At 41.1% G+C, this 13,561-nt stretch overlaps 1 protein-coding gene across 4 annotated transcripts in view; it reads right to left on the reverse strand.

The window, feature by feature from the left end:
- Positions 1-13,561, reverse strand: part of DERL1 (derlin 1) — a 34,226-nt gene that overhangs the window by 13,843 nt on the left and 6,822 nt on the right. For all 4 annotated transcript variants that reach the window (XR_005833670.1, XM_008689310.2, XM_008689309.2 and 1 more), the window contains exons 2-6: positions 8,837-8,948; positions 3,489-3,553; positions 2,422-2,448; positions 1,694-1,789; positions 252-304 (exon numbers count right to left, since the gene is read on the reverse strand). Coding sequence is in view for 3 of the 4 variants with exons in the window: in XM_008689310.2 (XP_008687532.2) it covers positions 252-304; positions 1,694-1,789; positions 2,422-2,448; positions 3,489-3,553; positions 8,837-8,948 (353 nt within the window). In the remaining variant the exon portion in view is untranslated. The remainder of the gene's footprint in view (positions 1-251; positions 305-1,693; positions 1,790-2,421; positions 2,449-3,488; positions 3,554-8,836; positions 8,949-13,561) is intronic.

Raw genomic sequence — 13,561 nt, forward strand, 5'->3', positions numbered from 1 at the left:
TTTGGTCAACAGGAGACTGTTAGCAGTTAAGTTTTGGGAGAGTTAAAAAATATACACAAATTTCCAACTACGCAGGAGGCTGATGTACCAGCCCCCATTGTTCAAGGGTCAACTGTATTTCCTAAGCAGAAGGTTCCAATGCATCAATGCTGAACTCTTTAAAGTTTTATACAGATTAGAGAAGGAAGATAAAGAATACTAGAAGTCGTCTAAGAATTTGTTTCCAAGTAAGTAAATCTAACATCACTTACGAGCCTCCGATGATATAGTTGAATCCAAGGATAACCCAAGGTAAATAACAGGCCTAGGAAAAAAATACACACAAGCATGAATAACCACACCTAAAAAGGATACAGCTGCTGGGGGGCTGGAATGGGTAAAGATACACTGACAAGAGCTTTATAGAACTCCTTTGGAAAGTCACTGCAAAAATTTCTCAGACCAATCTAGCGTTATTATACTTAAAACTTCCTATCTAAAATTATACTTATTCAGGGGCGCCTGGGTGGCTCAGTCAGTTAAGTGTCCGACCCTTTGGTTCTGGTTCAGGTCATGATCTCAGGGCCGTGGGATTGAGCTCCGTGCACTCCGTGGGGAGTCTGCTTGAGATTCTCTCTCCCCCTCTCCCTCTGCACCCCCCACTTGCATGCTCAAGCTCTATCTAAAATAAAGACAAATCTTTAAAAAAATAACATAAAATTAAACTTATTCATATATTAGTAACTGGAGAGACAGAGACTTTCCCCATGGCTCAGATACAATACATGCCCCACTGAGTGAATATTAACAAAGAGCTTCACAAAGGAAATGGGTGTCCTATGGACGCTGATGAAAACATGACCCATAATAGAACCCCATTAGGACTCCAACTAGCAAACTGCTACCTACGAATTAAAAATACCCCATCTTTTTAGGTTCTTCTTTTACATATTTCACAAAATTACTCTCAATTTTTACCTCATGACACACTGATAGCCTGAATTAATACTCTCCCCAGGGAGAAAGCTCCAGTTGAATTCAACATTTGAGCCTCTGACCAGACCAGATTCAACACATCATAGCAAGAGCTAAGGGAGCTGCAAGGAACTTCACGACTAGCAAAGAAAGGGTTGTATATAAAAAACTTGAAGGCAGAAGGCGGTAAGCACTATAAGAGAAACATAACATATGCAGAGCCCAAAGGCAAGACTAATTCTAGGCAGGAGACCGGGAAGTAGGCTCAGTCCCAACTCAAATGAAGAACAGGTAGGATTTACAAGAGGAAGAAAATAAAAAAGATGTTACTGGTGGAAAACTGTGAGAGAAGGCACTAAGGGAAGTGTTCGGGGACAAAAACAGTCTGTCTAGCTGAAGTATAAAATACATTAACAGGGAAAGTTAGGAACAGATTTTAAGAAACTGCTCCCCGTGAGTATCTTCCCTTACCCCTCTCTATCACACACACAGACATGAGATCCCTCAGGGTCACATGCCTGAGGGGCCTGAAGCACACAGGGAGTGAGAATAGTCAGCAAAGGATTCCTGGCTGGCTAAAGACAGGCAGGGGACTGAGCCCAGCAGAGGGGGGGGCCTGCCTATGGTACACTGCTCTGCAGTGACCTCTTCTGGACGAGTCAGAAAGCGCATCTCTGAGCTGAAGAGGGATTTTGCAAAGACAAATGAAAAGGAAATTTTTCCAACTACGCGAAAGTACCTTAAATCGTGTTCCAAACCAAAATGATACAATCATGTCTCTGTTCAGCTGGGCCCAGACATAGAGTACTGACATGATCAGAGGAATCATCAGCAACTGCAAAAGAAGTCAACATGTAGACAAGGCTCCACAGGCACTTCAAACAGGCTCAGTGCACATCTACTTTTTTTTTTTCTAACCTCTCCCCTACAAACAAATTCTCATTTGGCTATTCAAAAACCAAAAGAAATTCAATCATCAGAATTACAAACTGATCCTTTCAGTTAATCAATTATACAATGCATGCTACAAAATCCTGGGATAAAATATAATTATTTAGATGTATTCAGAAATATCAGGGTCAAGCTTGGTTATTTGAAAAAAGTAGGCAGTAAAAATTTACTTACTGTATATTCTCAATTAAAAAAATACATAGCCACAAAAAATTTTTAAAAATAAAAAATTTAAAAAAATTTTTTTAAATTTAAAAAAATCCACAGAATGCATAGAAAATGCTGGAGAACCATAACTCTCAACGTACAAACGTAACGAAGAAGCCAGAAATGAGCTAGGAAGTAATGGTTTAGATAATTCCAATAAGACCTTCAAAATAAAAGTTGCTGTAATTCTATAATTTCAAAATGCCACGTAATTAACCACAGGGTTAATGCAATTTAAGCTTCTCTCGAAGGCCATTAATTATAAATTTGAAACATATAAAAGGGCAAATAGTTTCAAGGGACACTTACCTGCATATCCATTGCTAAGCCAGTAATCTTGGTTTACAAAGTTAAAGATCAGAAACAAACAAAGCATTGTGCACCTAGTATCAGTTCATTTCATTCCCGTGTTCTGAAAGAAAACCCTCTTCCATAGTTCAGGCTGTTTAAAACATCTCAGAACACAAAGGTATCTAATAATCTCCATTACGAATATTCTATTATACTATACGACGACAAGGAAACGCGAGAAGTGAATTGCTTCGGCCTATGACTCAGTTGGCCCCCTTGCGTCCTCTTTGCCTTGCCCTGCATTTTAGCATCTCATCTTCAACTGGAAGACAGAGATACCTGTGCCCTGAAACAAATAAGGATTCTACTCACATCGAGGGCTCTACAGCATGGCTGAGGTCTAGAATAATTTTTTCCCCTTCCCTTAAAGGAGGGGAAAGGGCATCCAAAGTGCCACATGTCCTGGCTCCTGGCCAAGTTTCAATGGAAGCTAAGCCCCAGAGCAATGTTAAGCTCACCAACTGGGCGCAGACCGAGCCATCACGCCCCCTCTGCTGCCCTCACCACCTGCACAGGTTCGCAGCTGGAAGGCTGCTGTCAGCTGTGGCTGCGACACAGAGCCGAGCCGGGGCCTTTCCCAGAGCCAGGGCCTTACGGAGGCACCGGATTATCATGCAGGCCCCAAAGACGAAGACAACGACGAAGTCAGAAAGGGATGCTGGTTGAAATTAATTTTCCGAGAAGGAGCACAGATTCCAAAAGCTGTCTCATGGCATGGAATCTCTTTGTGCTGCTGTCAACAAGCTGTCACACATGAGAACACAGAGAACCAGGAACAAGAAGACGGACGGCAGTAAAATTCATCCAAATGTGGAAAACCCCACAGCGGCAAGAGAACGCCATCACTCAAGGGCTCTGTGATTTACTACGACTTTAAAAACGAACTTTAATAATTTGTAATTATTAACTGTAGCAAACAAAGATGCAAATACTATAATTTGAACTGTTGTGTAGAATACTGTCTACTTCCCCAAACCTGAAAATAATGGTTTATTTCTGGCCCCAAATAACAGACTAAAGGATACCACGATGCAAATCCAGTTAAAGAGGAGCATGAATAAATAGTCTGCCGGCCTCCCATCAAAAGCTCCTAGAAACAAAAATAAGCCAAATGTCATGGTTCAGAATTTCAGAACAAAGTGACTTCTATGTAGAAAAATACTTCAAAAAGTTATAGAGAAAGCCAAAATGAGAATATTTTTAAATTTCTCCTCTCAAGCAAAAAAAACTTTTTAAAAATATCTAAAATCATGCCCTTGGGGCACCTGGCTGGCTCAGTTGGTAGAACGTGCGACTCTTGATCTCGGGGTTGTGGCTTCAAGCCCCACATTGGGTGAAGAGATGACTTAAAAATAAAACCTCTAAAAATAAATTTAACAAATAAATAAAACCATGTCCTCAATAAAGCCCTGAACCAGTCACCTGAGCAAGGCTAATCTGTGTTCTCCTAACTGAATTCCAGTAAGGGACAGGCTCCCCGACCACCACAAGCTAAGAGACCCACAGCGAGAGTCCGTTCCACGGGCTTCTGAGATCCCATCCCCTGAAGACCTCACAACCAGTGGGCCTTTCCTTCCCAGCTCTGCTCATGACCTGATGACACATCTGTGATCACTTGGCTAATCCTTTCCCCCTCCTCTAGACCATAAGCCCTGATGCAGAAGGAACCACATCTGCCTTGCCTACCACTGTGACTCCTCCAGCATGACTCTGCTGGGAGCTTCTTACTGTTGTTGTTGTTGTTGTTGTTGTTGTTGTTGTTAGATACACACACACACACACACACACACACACTCTCTACTACTGGGTCTGATACTGGGCTTTCTGAAAAGATTCAATCCCTTCCTTCCAGCTGCCCTTCTAGCAAGGGAAAACAATGCTGGAGGAGAGGAGGGGTGGGGCCACAGCCAAACCTTCCCATAGCCTCTGACTCTTCATCTTCACACCACATCTGGGAGGTAGAAAGGAAAGACCCCTTTTCTACAGATGAGGACAGAAAGTTACATGACCAGAGTCACATGGCTTGTTAGAAGCAGGGTGAACTCTAATACTAGTCTAGTGCCCTTGTTACTACACCGTGTATCAGGCTCTGTCTCAGTTCTGGACAGAATAATCAACACTGGTTTGGCTCTCCCTTCGCAGGGTGATTCCTCATGCCTTCCGTCGGAAGGCTAGAAAAGAGGCAGAGATAAAAAACAAATGACTGTAAGGTCACACTAGCTCAAACAGCTACCTTCCTTCTCCTGGACACCCCATCATAATGGCATGATATACAGTCAATTAAAAAGAAACCCTAACAAGTATTAGAAAAGCAGGGGGAGGGGCGCCTGGGTGGCTCAGTCGTTGGGCGTCTGCCTTCGGCTCAGGGCGTGATCCCAGAACCCTGGGATTGAGCCCCGCATCGGGCTCCCTGCTCCGCTGGGAGCCTGCTTCTTCCTCTCCCACTTGTGTTCCCTCTCTCGCTGGCTGTCTCTCTCTCTGTCAAATAAATAAATAAAATCTTAAAAAAAAAAAAAAAAGAAAGAAAAGCAGGGGGAAATATTCATCTAAAAGAAAAGAAGTGGGGCGCCTGGGTGGCTCAGTCGGTTAAGTGTCTGCCTTTGGCTCAGGTCATGATCTTGGGGTCCTGGGACTAAGCCCTGTGGTGAGCTCCCTGCTCAGCAGGGAGTCTGCTTCTCCCCCACCCTTTATCCCTCCCCCACCCCTCCTCCTGCTCATGCTCTCTCTCTCAAATAAATAAAAAATCTTAAAAAAAAATAAAAAAATAAAAAAAAATAAAACAAGTTTCCAGCAGAAGCCTCTCCTTCTTTCCCCAATGTGTCCCCTGGCATCTCAAAGGCACACTTTAGCCCCAGTGTTAAGGATGCTTAGTGGTAGGGAATCCCTACGGATGAGTCAGAGCTGAAATTCTAACAGCACTTCTGAATTTTAGTAATAGTTGTGCTCCTTTTGATTTGGTTTCAGCTTTGTGATTTGTTTGGTTGCTTTTTTTTTTAAGTAGGCTCCATGACGAAGATGGGGCTTAAACTCATGACCCTGGGGTCAAGAGTCGCATGCTCTACCTGCTGAGACAGCCAGGCATCCCCACTGGCTTTGTGATTTCCAAGGATTCTTTGGACTGAATACTTGAACTATTGTAATCATATAAACTATAGTACTATATTATTTGACAAGTTTGCAACTGGAAACTTACAAATTAACTGGTTTCAAGCCACAGTCTTCCGGGTCCAGTCAGAAACCTCATAAACAAGCCAACACTGCCATACACCTAACTGAGTCAGGAAGGAAAAGGCGCAGGCGGCAAGCGTTTCGTCAGGACGTTAATATGAGGCTGTATGGTGCAGAGAAGACTGGGGATCAGTGAACCTGGGCTCCAGGCCTAGCTGTGTTATCTCCAACAGCTTTGTGACCTTCAGGGCATGTCACCACCTCTCCAGACCATTATTTTCTTGTCTGTGAAATCTTACTTTAAAAGGACAGGCCTCAAAAGTTCCTCTCGACATGAATGTTCATAGCAGCCTTATTCATAACAGTGAAAAATGAAAATAAGTCAAACGTCCATCAACTGAGGGATGGAAAAATAAAACATGATAATTCCATACAATGGAGTCTTATTTGGCAATAAAAAGGAATGACGGGCTGATGCTTGCTACAGGGAGGAGCCCTGACAGCACTACACTAAGTGGAAGAGGCCAGTCACATATTGTATGACTCCACCTGTAAGAAAGGTCCAGAAGAGGCAAATCTAAAAAGGCAAGAGTAGATTAGTGGGTGCCTAAAAGCTTAAGGGGAAGATGAGGTTGAATAGAAATGGGGAGTGGCTTTGGATGGGTACAGGGTTTCTTTCCGTGGTGATAAAATACTCTAAAATTAATTGTAGTAATGACTGCACGACTCTATGAATACTCACCAAATTGTACACTTTAAATGGGTGGAACTGTATAGCATTTGAATTATAGATCAATAAAGCTTTAAAAAATGCCTCTCAGCTCTAGAACTTCAAAATGCTCTGCGACTGGAGAGTAGGGACGGGGGGAAACTTATAAGAATTAAAGTAGACAAACGAGATCAATGGGCTAATAATCCTGTAGATCTTAAGTGTTATTCAGATATTACGAATTAGTTATATTACCTGACTAGATAGTAGGGAAGGGTAAATGGGCTCCAGGATGTCAAGTAACCAAGAGAAAACAATTTATAAATAAAATGTGGTCATGGAATTATTGTAATTTATATTTCATAACAGTATTATGATTATTTCTTAAGTCCTTGTGTTTCAGAGGTGAATACTGAAATATTTACGGATGAAACGATATCATGTCTGGCATTTCCTTCAAATAATCAGGGGTAGGGGGACAGACATGAATAGAAATCAAGTAAGACCAGGGATGAGATCACTGTTAAAGTTGAGCAGTAGTTAGGGGCACCTGGCTGGCTCAGTCAGTGAAGTGTGCGACTCTTGATGTCTGAGTCATGAGTTCGAGCCGCACACTGGTTATAGAGATTAAATAAATACTTAAAAAAAAAGTGAGCAATAGTTAAAAGAGGGTTCATGTAGACATGTAGACACACACTACCACGTGGATAAACCTTGAAAACACTCTACTAAGTGAAAGAAGTCAGTCACAGAAGGACTCTCAAAATGTCTCAAATACTCAAATCCATATGCATAGAAAGTAGCTCAGAGCTTGCCAGGAGCTTGGAGAAAGGGAGGATGGGGGATAGAGAGTAACTGCTTTGGGTTTTGGGGGGTTGATGAAGACGTCTTGAATTAGATAGTAGTGGTGGCTGCATAACACTGCAAACAGACTAAAGACCAAGGAACCAGGGTGCCTGGGTGGTTCAGAGGTTAAACGTCTGCCTTTGACTCAGGTTATGATCTCAGGGTCCTGGGATCGAGCCCTGCATTGGGCTCCCTGCTCAGCGGGGAGTCTGCTTCTCCATCTTCCTTTGCCTCTCCCCCTGCTCATGCTTGCTCTCTCTCAAATAAAATCTTAAAGAAAAACAACAACAGAACCGTATACTTTAAAATGGTTAAAACTGTCATATTTTTGTTATGTGAATTTTATCTCAATAAAAAGGAAAACAAATGTTCATTAACCTTTCTCACTACTTTTGTGTATATCTGGAATTTTTCCATAACGAAATGTTTAAAAATCGGTCATGGGTCATCCACACTTAGAGTTTACTACTGATGCAAAAACAAAATTACTCCAACAGCTTAATCGTCAATGAAACTGTAACAGAAGAGTAGAATGCGAAGCAAGTCAGCATCATTATCAGGCCCAACTGGGACAGGGGAGAATAAAGATCATGTACTCTGGGGGCTTTAAGGACCAAACTGAGATGTGGTGGTGAGAGTCTCGCTGGTCACTTTTAGCTCCGCTCAGACACTTCACTTCCCTGAATAAGGGGATGGGTTAGGTCCCTTCCAGTGGTAACAATGTGTCAGCGACCTGACACTTTGTATTAATATAATGATTTCCTTTCTTAAAAGCACCTGGTACAAATGCCAATTTAAGGAAAAATCATTTTTGACACCAAATGCCCATCCTTCTACTTCCCTGCAGTTATGAGATTGACTCACAATTCTCAAACTGACTTAGATTTAAGGGTGGTTCAGAATTCTCTATCCTGAGCTGACAGCTAGCAGGTTTATAAAGTCTCTGGAGTCAGCCAACCTTTTCAAAATCATTTAGGCTTAACGAAATTATGTTCACGTTTTGACACAGCAGAATCAATTTATTGCTTCTCAGTATAAGCAACTCAGAACAGCACATAAGGTATTGTACAAAGAAGCAAGTGACAGTTCACAAAGAAACTTTTAGGAAAAGATTTTTGTAAAAAAGCTTATCGATAACATCATACGGGTAGTGATATCTGATAGACCACCGTATTATTAAATCCCACCTATGTATTTTACAAGTGAGTGATTCGATCACAGAGAACAAGGCTTTCACAGCATAAAGGAGTGTTTTCAACCCCAATCCGGGAGATGTACACACTTCAGCCCAATGGTGCAATAAAAGACAAGGACCAACACATGACAGAAATGAGATGTCAAATTTAAGTGAGAGGCACACAGCTCAGCCACTAGGGACAAGGAGTGGACAAGATGTGTAAAGCTCCAGTCTTCCACTTTTGCACTGATAAAATGGTGACACTGTTACCTATGCCTCATGATGATGTTGTGAGGATTAAAAAGCAAGTCATCTCAGCACCGAGGACAGTCTTGGCATCAGTACGACTTACTGAGCATTTGCCATTGTTATGCCACTTCCTAGGCCAACTGCCCTCCAAATTCTTCCAATACGTAAACATGAACTGGTAAATTAGACAGAAACAAATCTTAAAACAACTATGGATAACATACCTGTTTCAAGTCGTGTAGAATACTGATATAAGAAATATAAATTGACCAAATAAAGAAATCCAGTTCCTGGACCCACAGGGAAATAAAAGGTGGCAGTGATTGGCCTCCAGATCTGTCCAGATTAAAACAGACACAGCGGTTAGTTTCTCTAAGCCTGGTTATTATTTTTTTTTAACTAAACAAAATTCACCCTTGCAAAACATTCTCCTCTGTGATGAAGGCTACCAAAGGGACAGTACCAATATAATTCAAGAAAACTGAAGAAGAGCTCTTATCAGCTACAATCATATCAATTTGCAAATCGATGGAATAAAATATTATAATATAAGCAAAAAATACTTCTAGCCAAGTTGAAAAAAAAATCAATACTATAGAAATACATGGTTAGTCTTTACTGGGATAAGGCATACAGTTAAGCCTGCCAAAACTGAATTATAAAGACAATTTCCAATAGGACTGTAATATCTTGATGTAGGAAAAAGCATATACTGGGATGAGAAACCTTGCCAAAAAATGTCATATTCAAAAGGCAGAAGTAAAATAGAAATTTCTGTATTCAAAGCCCCGGGCTATTTGGGCAAAATGGATAGAAGACTTCACAATATTAATTTTCCCTCCCCCACCAAAAAAAAAAAAAAAATTACAGAAAGGTCTACATCAGAAGTAAGCCTCCCTCCTGACCCTCATCTCCCAATTCCCTTCAGCAACAGCAGTCAGTTTCTTTTATTTCTTTCAACAAATAACATTATATGTTACTACTGTTCCTCCCTTTTCAACGTATCTTGCATTACACAGTTCTACACCTTGTTTCAGTCCCTTGAAGAGATATTTTTGCTGGCTTTATAGTATTCCTTTTATGTGACTGTCCCAAATTCGTTTACACTGTTACAATGCCGCAGTGATATTCTCCATTACCTTCTTATACACGTCCATGTAGGATAAAATCTTGTGAGTTAATCTGCTCAATTCACAGACATTTGCATTTAATTTTGGTAGATACTGCCAAATACCTACAAAAATATTTAACCGACTTACACTTTCTCTTACAATGTAGATTAATGCCGGTCCTCCCTCCACGCTCTCACGATTTAGTGTATTCTATATTTACCATTATGTTTTCAAAACTTTAGCATTTCCTTTCTCCATTTTTCTGCGAGATTTGCATTTCTTTATATATTATAGAAATTCCCCTTTCTCATTGTTGCAAATATTTTCAGGTCTGTCGTTAAATCTTGCTTTGATGGTATTCTTGCCATATTTTGACATGTAGAAGTGCACATTTAATGCAGGCAAATGTATCCATCAGTATATCCACTCACAAGCTACTTCTCCACTCTAATAATATTCAAGCATTCACAGTTTACTGTAACACATTCCCCGTTCATCTCAGGACTGAGGAAGAGATCCAACCTCTTTTTCTAGATGGTCACTCAGCTTTCCCAATCCCATTTACAGAGTAACCCATACTTTCTCCATTGATTTGAAAAGCTACTTTCATCATATATTTATTTCCTTTTGTAGTAAAGTCTCTTATTATATTAAAGTGCTATCCTGTTTAGAATTGACTTCTTATACCAATATCAAACTATTTTAATTTCTAGTCTTATAGTATGTTACAGTATCTGGTAAAGTTACATGATTAATCCCGCTCCCATTTTTCTTCCACATTTGTCTTGATTTTCTTGGCTGGTCACAACATTTTATTTTCCTAAAGAACTAGAACCGGCATCTTTCTTCTATCAATGTGATACAATTCCCAAACAGGAAGAAGTCTTTCACAACTTTTATAACTTTTGTATGGAGCTCTGCTCTCTATCTCTTTTTATACCCAACCACCAAAGCTAAATTACCTTATCATTTGTAATATTAGCTGAGTTACCTAATTGTTTGTAATACCAGAAAACGGAGCCTCTTGGGCTTTCTAACCATACAACTCCATCTGTGAATAAAATTTTGTATCTTATTCCATTTCTTGTCCAATTCACCGGCTAGCACCCCCAGAACAATGTGAAATAATAGTGGTTGAGGTAGATGACCTTCCCAGCCCATAGGAAATACCAGCATAATGCTGGCTTTGGCCTTACTACATAAGCAGGAAAGACATGACCCCTGCGTCAACGGGTTCTCAAGCAGTGGGTATCCAAAGAAGCAAAAGAGTGATCACAACGGAGGGGAAATTTGGTCTTGGAAAAACGAATACAAAGTCCGACAGAACTGCCAGAGCACAATAAATAAACAGGTATTGCTGACAATTTGGGTGTGGCTGGAACAGAGGCCATCAGCTGCGGGGCCTGGCCCGACACCGAGCTGCCAAGTTAGACATTTCTCCAACTGCAGGAATGTGACCCTCACAGCTTAATTCCCTGTGGAAGAAAATGCGCTTTGTGGCACACCCAAAAGGGTGACTTTCCAAGAACCCTGTATTAAACCAGTAAAACAAACTAGGTGAAAACTCATTTTGATTTATTCACGATACCACAGATGAAGTAGAGTTTAATAGAAAGAACACCAGAAATGATGTGAGAAGACCTAGCTGTAAGTCCTGGCTTAGGGGCTAACTCCCAGCCTCGATATCCATCTGTAAAAGGGGAGTGATCTACTAATACTTGCCCTATTTTGATTAGTGGTTAAGAAAAAAACAAACAAAAAAAAAAACTTTAGTACTCTTCTAGTCATTTACATGCAATGACTCAGGAGATAAGACTTTAAAGTTGAAGAAACAGAAAGAGAAAAGGTTAAATAATAGCTAGTAAGTGATGGAGCTAGAATTTTATCCCAGACAGCTTGACTCCAGAGTTTATGACACAAAACCCTTATTCTTTACAACGTCTCTCACAAGTGATATCGTTATTATGAGGTAAAATTACAATTAGTAAACATTTTAAGTTCTACTGTGCTTTCTAAGCCTGATTCTCCCTGCTTATGAAAAGCACTGGGAGCAAAGACCAGAAGCAAGCAAGCCCTGGCCTTGGCCCTTAAGTAGCCCTGGGGCCTTGGAACAGTCTAGACCTTTGCGACGGTGTCTTCATCTACCCAATGAGGTCTGCCTTCTGACTCCACCTTATTTCCAGATTTTGTAAAAGGCAGGAATTAAGAAAGTGGATTTTACTTTGTAAAAAAAAAAAAAAAAGGTATGTGTGGGTGTATGATTATTACACTCTTTTAGGAGCCACACACTGACATGGTTTTTTACAAATTCCCATTTTAAGCTACCTCCATATTCCTGTAAGTTACTCAGGGCCTGATTTTGGAAAAGAAACCCTGGTTTTTTCCGACTACATCTTTCACTAACACTGACGACATGACGCTATTTTTAGCCACTGTGTGCACCTGTGCTTTGGAAATCAGTGTCTGTCAAAATATCTCACTTCTTTTCCCCGTTCATTAAGATTACCCTTGAGTTATACTCGGCTTTCATTGATCTAAGAGACTTAATATTATTTTTGTATTACTTTAAAATTATAATTTAAAAACACCAGGAGAGAGATTATCTCTTCAGAAAAACACGATGTAATATACTTCTGAAATCCCCACTGAAGGTGCCTAGCTAAACCCCCTCCTTTCCTCTGATGTGTAAATAGTTAGGATAAGAAAATGGCTTTCCTTTCAGGGCTGGGAGAGGTTGGAGGCCCCGTTTTCAACCCTGGAAAGCCTCCACGGATCCCATAAAGGGCAACCAAGTGCAGCACCAAGAGCGCAGGGCCTGCAGGCAGAAGGGGGAGGGGAGGAGTTCGTTTTCACCCCACAGTACCCCATCATCACCCCAGCTTTTTCACGATGAAAGCTGGGCCCTCATGAGAGTTTAGGTGATTTGCCCAGAGCTCCCCACTTCAAAGCAAGAAGCCCACATCTTCACCGGCAATATAAGGTCTTTAGAATGGGAGAAGACATTGCTCTTTAAGTTACTAGTCCAAACCTTCTGTTGAGAGAGTGGGCTGCAGCCATCCCAAACAATCTGCTACTGAAATCATTACAAATGTTACCCAGAGTCTAAAGTGGGGTTTTTAAAGTACCAAAAACAAAGACTTTTCCTGAAACAGTATGAACCGATTGATTTGGAGTTAAGAAACTCTACACAGGTCACCAAACAAGAGGTGGAACACCCATGTGACAAATGCTGCTGTTAGCTAAGTGTGGGCCTTTTTTTTTTTTGACATCCTAGGTAGGCAAGAAAAACAAAAGAAAGGCACTCAGTTTCAACTGCAGACTTTAAAAGAGCTATCAGAGGGGGTGCCTGGGTGGCGCAGTCCTTAAGCATCTGCCTTTGGCTCAGGGCGTGATCCCAGCGTTCTGGGATCGAGCCCCACATCAGGCTCCTCCGCTAGGAGCCTGCTTCTTCCTCTCCCACTCCCCCTGCTTCTGTTCCCTCTCTCGCTGGCTGTCTCTCTCTCTGTCAAATAAATAAATAAAATCTTAAAAAAAAAAAAAAAAGAAAGATCCCAGTGTACTCAAGGAAAGAGAAGTCCCCCAACATCCTTCCTGCTTATTTTCCCAATACAACACACAGCTGGGCCCACCTGACCACATCCTAGTTGATACCAACTTTATCAACTTTTCCATTCAAGCCGAACTTGACTTGGTACAGTCAATGTCTGTATGCCAAGTGTATCCCTTGTATAACTGACTGTGTAATGGCTGAAACTAAGGAACTGGGGCAAAAGTATCGAGTGGCTCTAAGGATTGCCAAGGATCCAAGATTTGAACCATTACCATGCACACACAAAG

The sequence above is a fragment of the Ursus maritimus genome, unplaced genomic scaffold (assembly GCF_017311325.1).
Source record: "Ursus maritimus isolate PB19 unplaced genomic scaffold, ASM1731132v1 scaffold_9, whole genome shotgun sequence".
Lineage (NCBI taxonomy): Eukaryota > Metazoa > Chordata > Mammalia > Carnivora > Ursidae > Ursus > Ursus maritimus.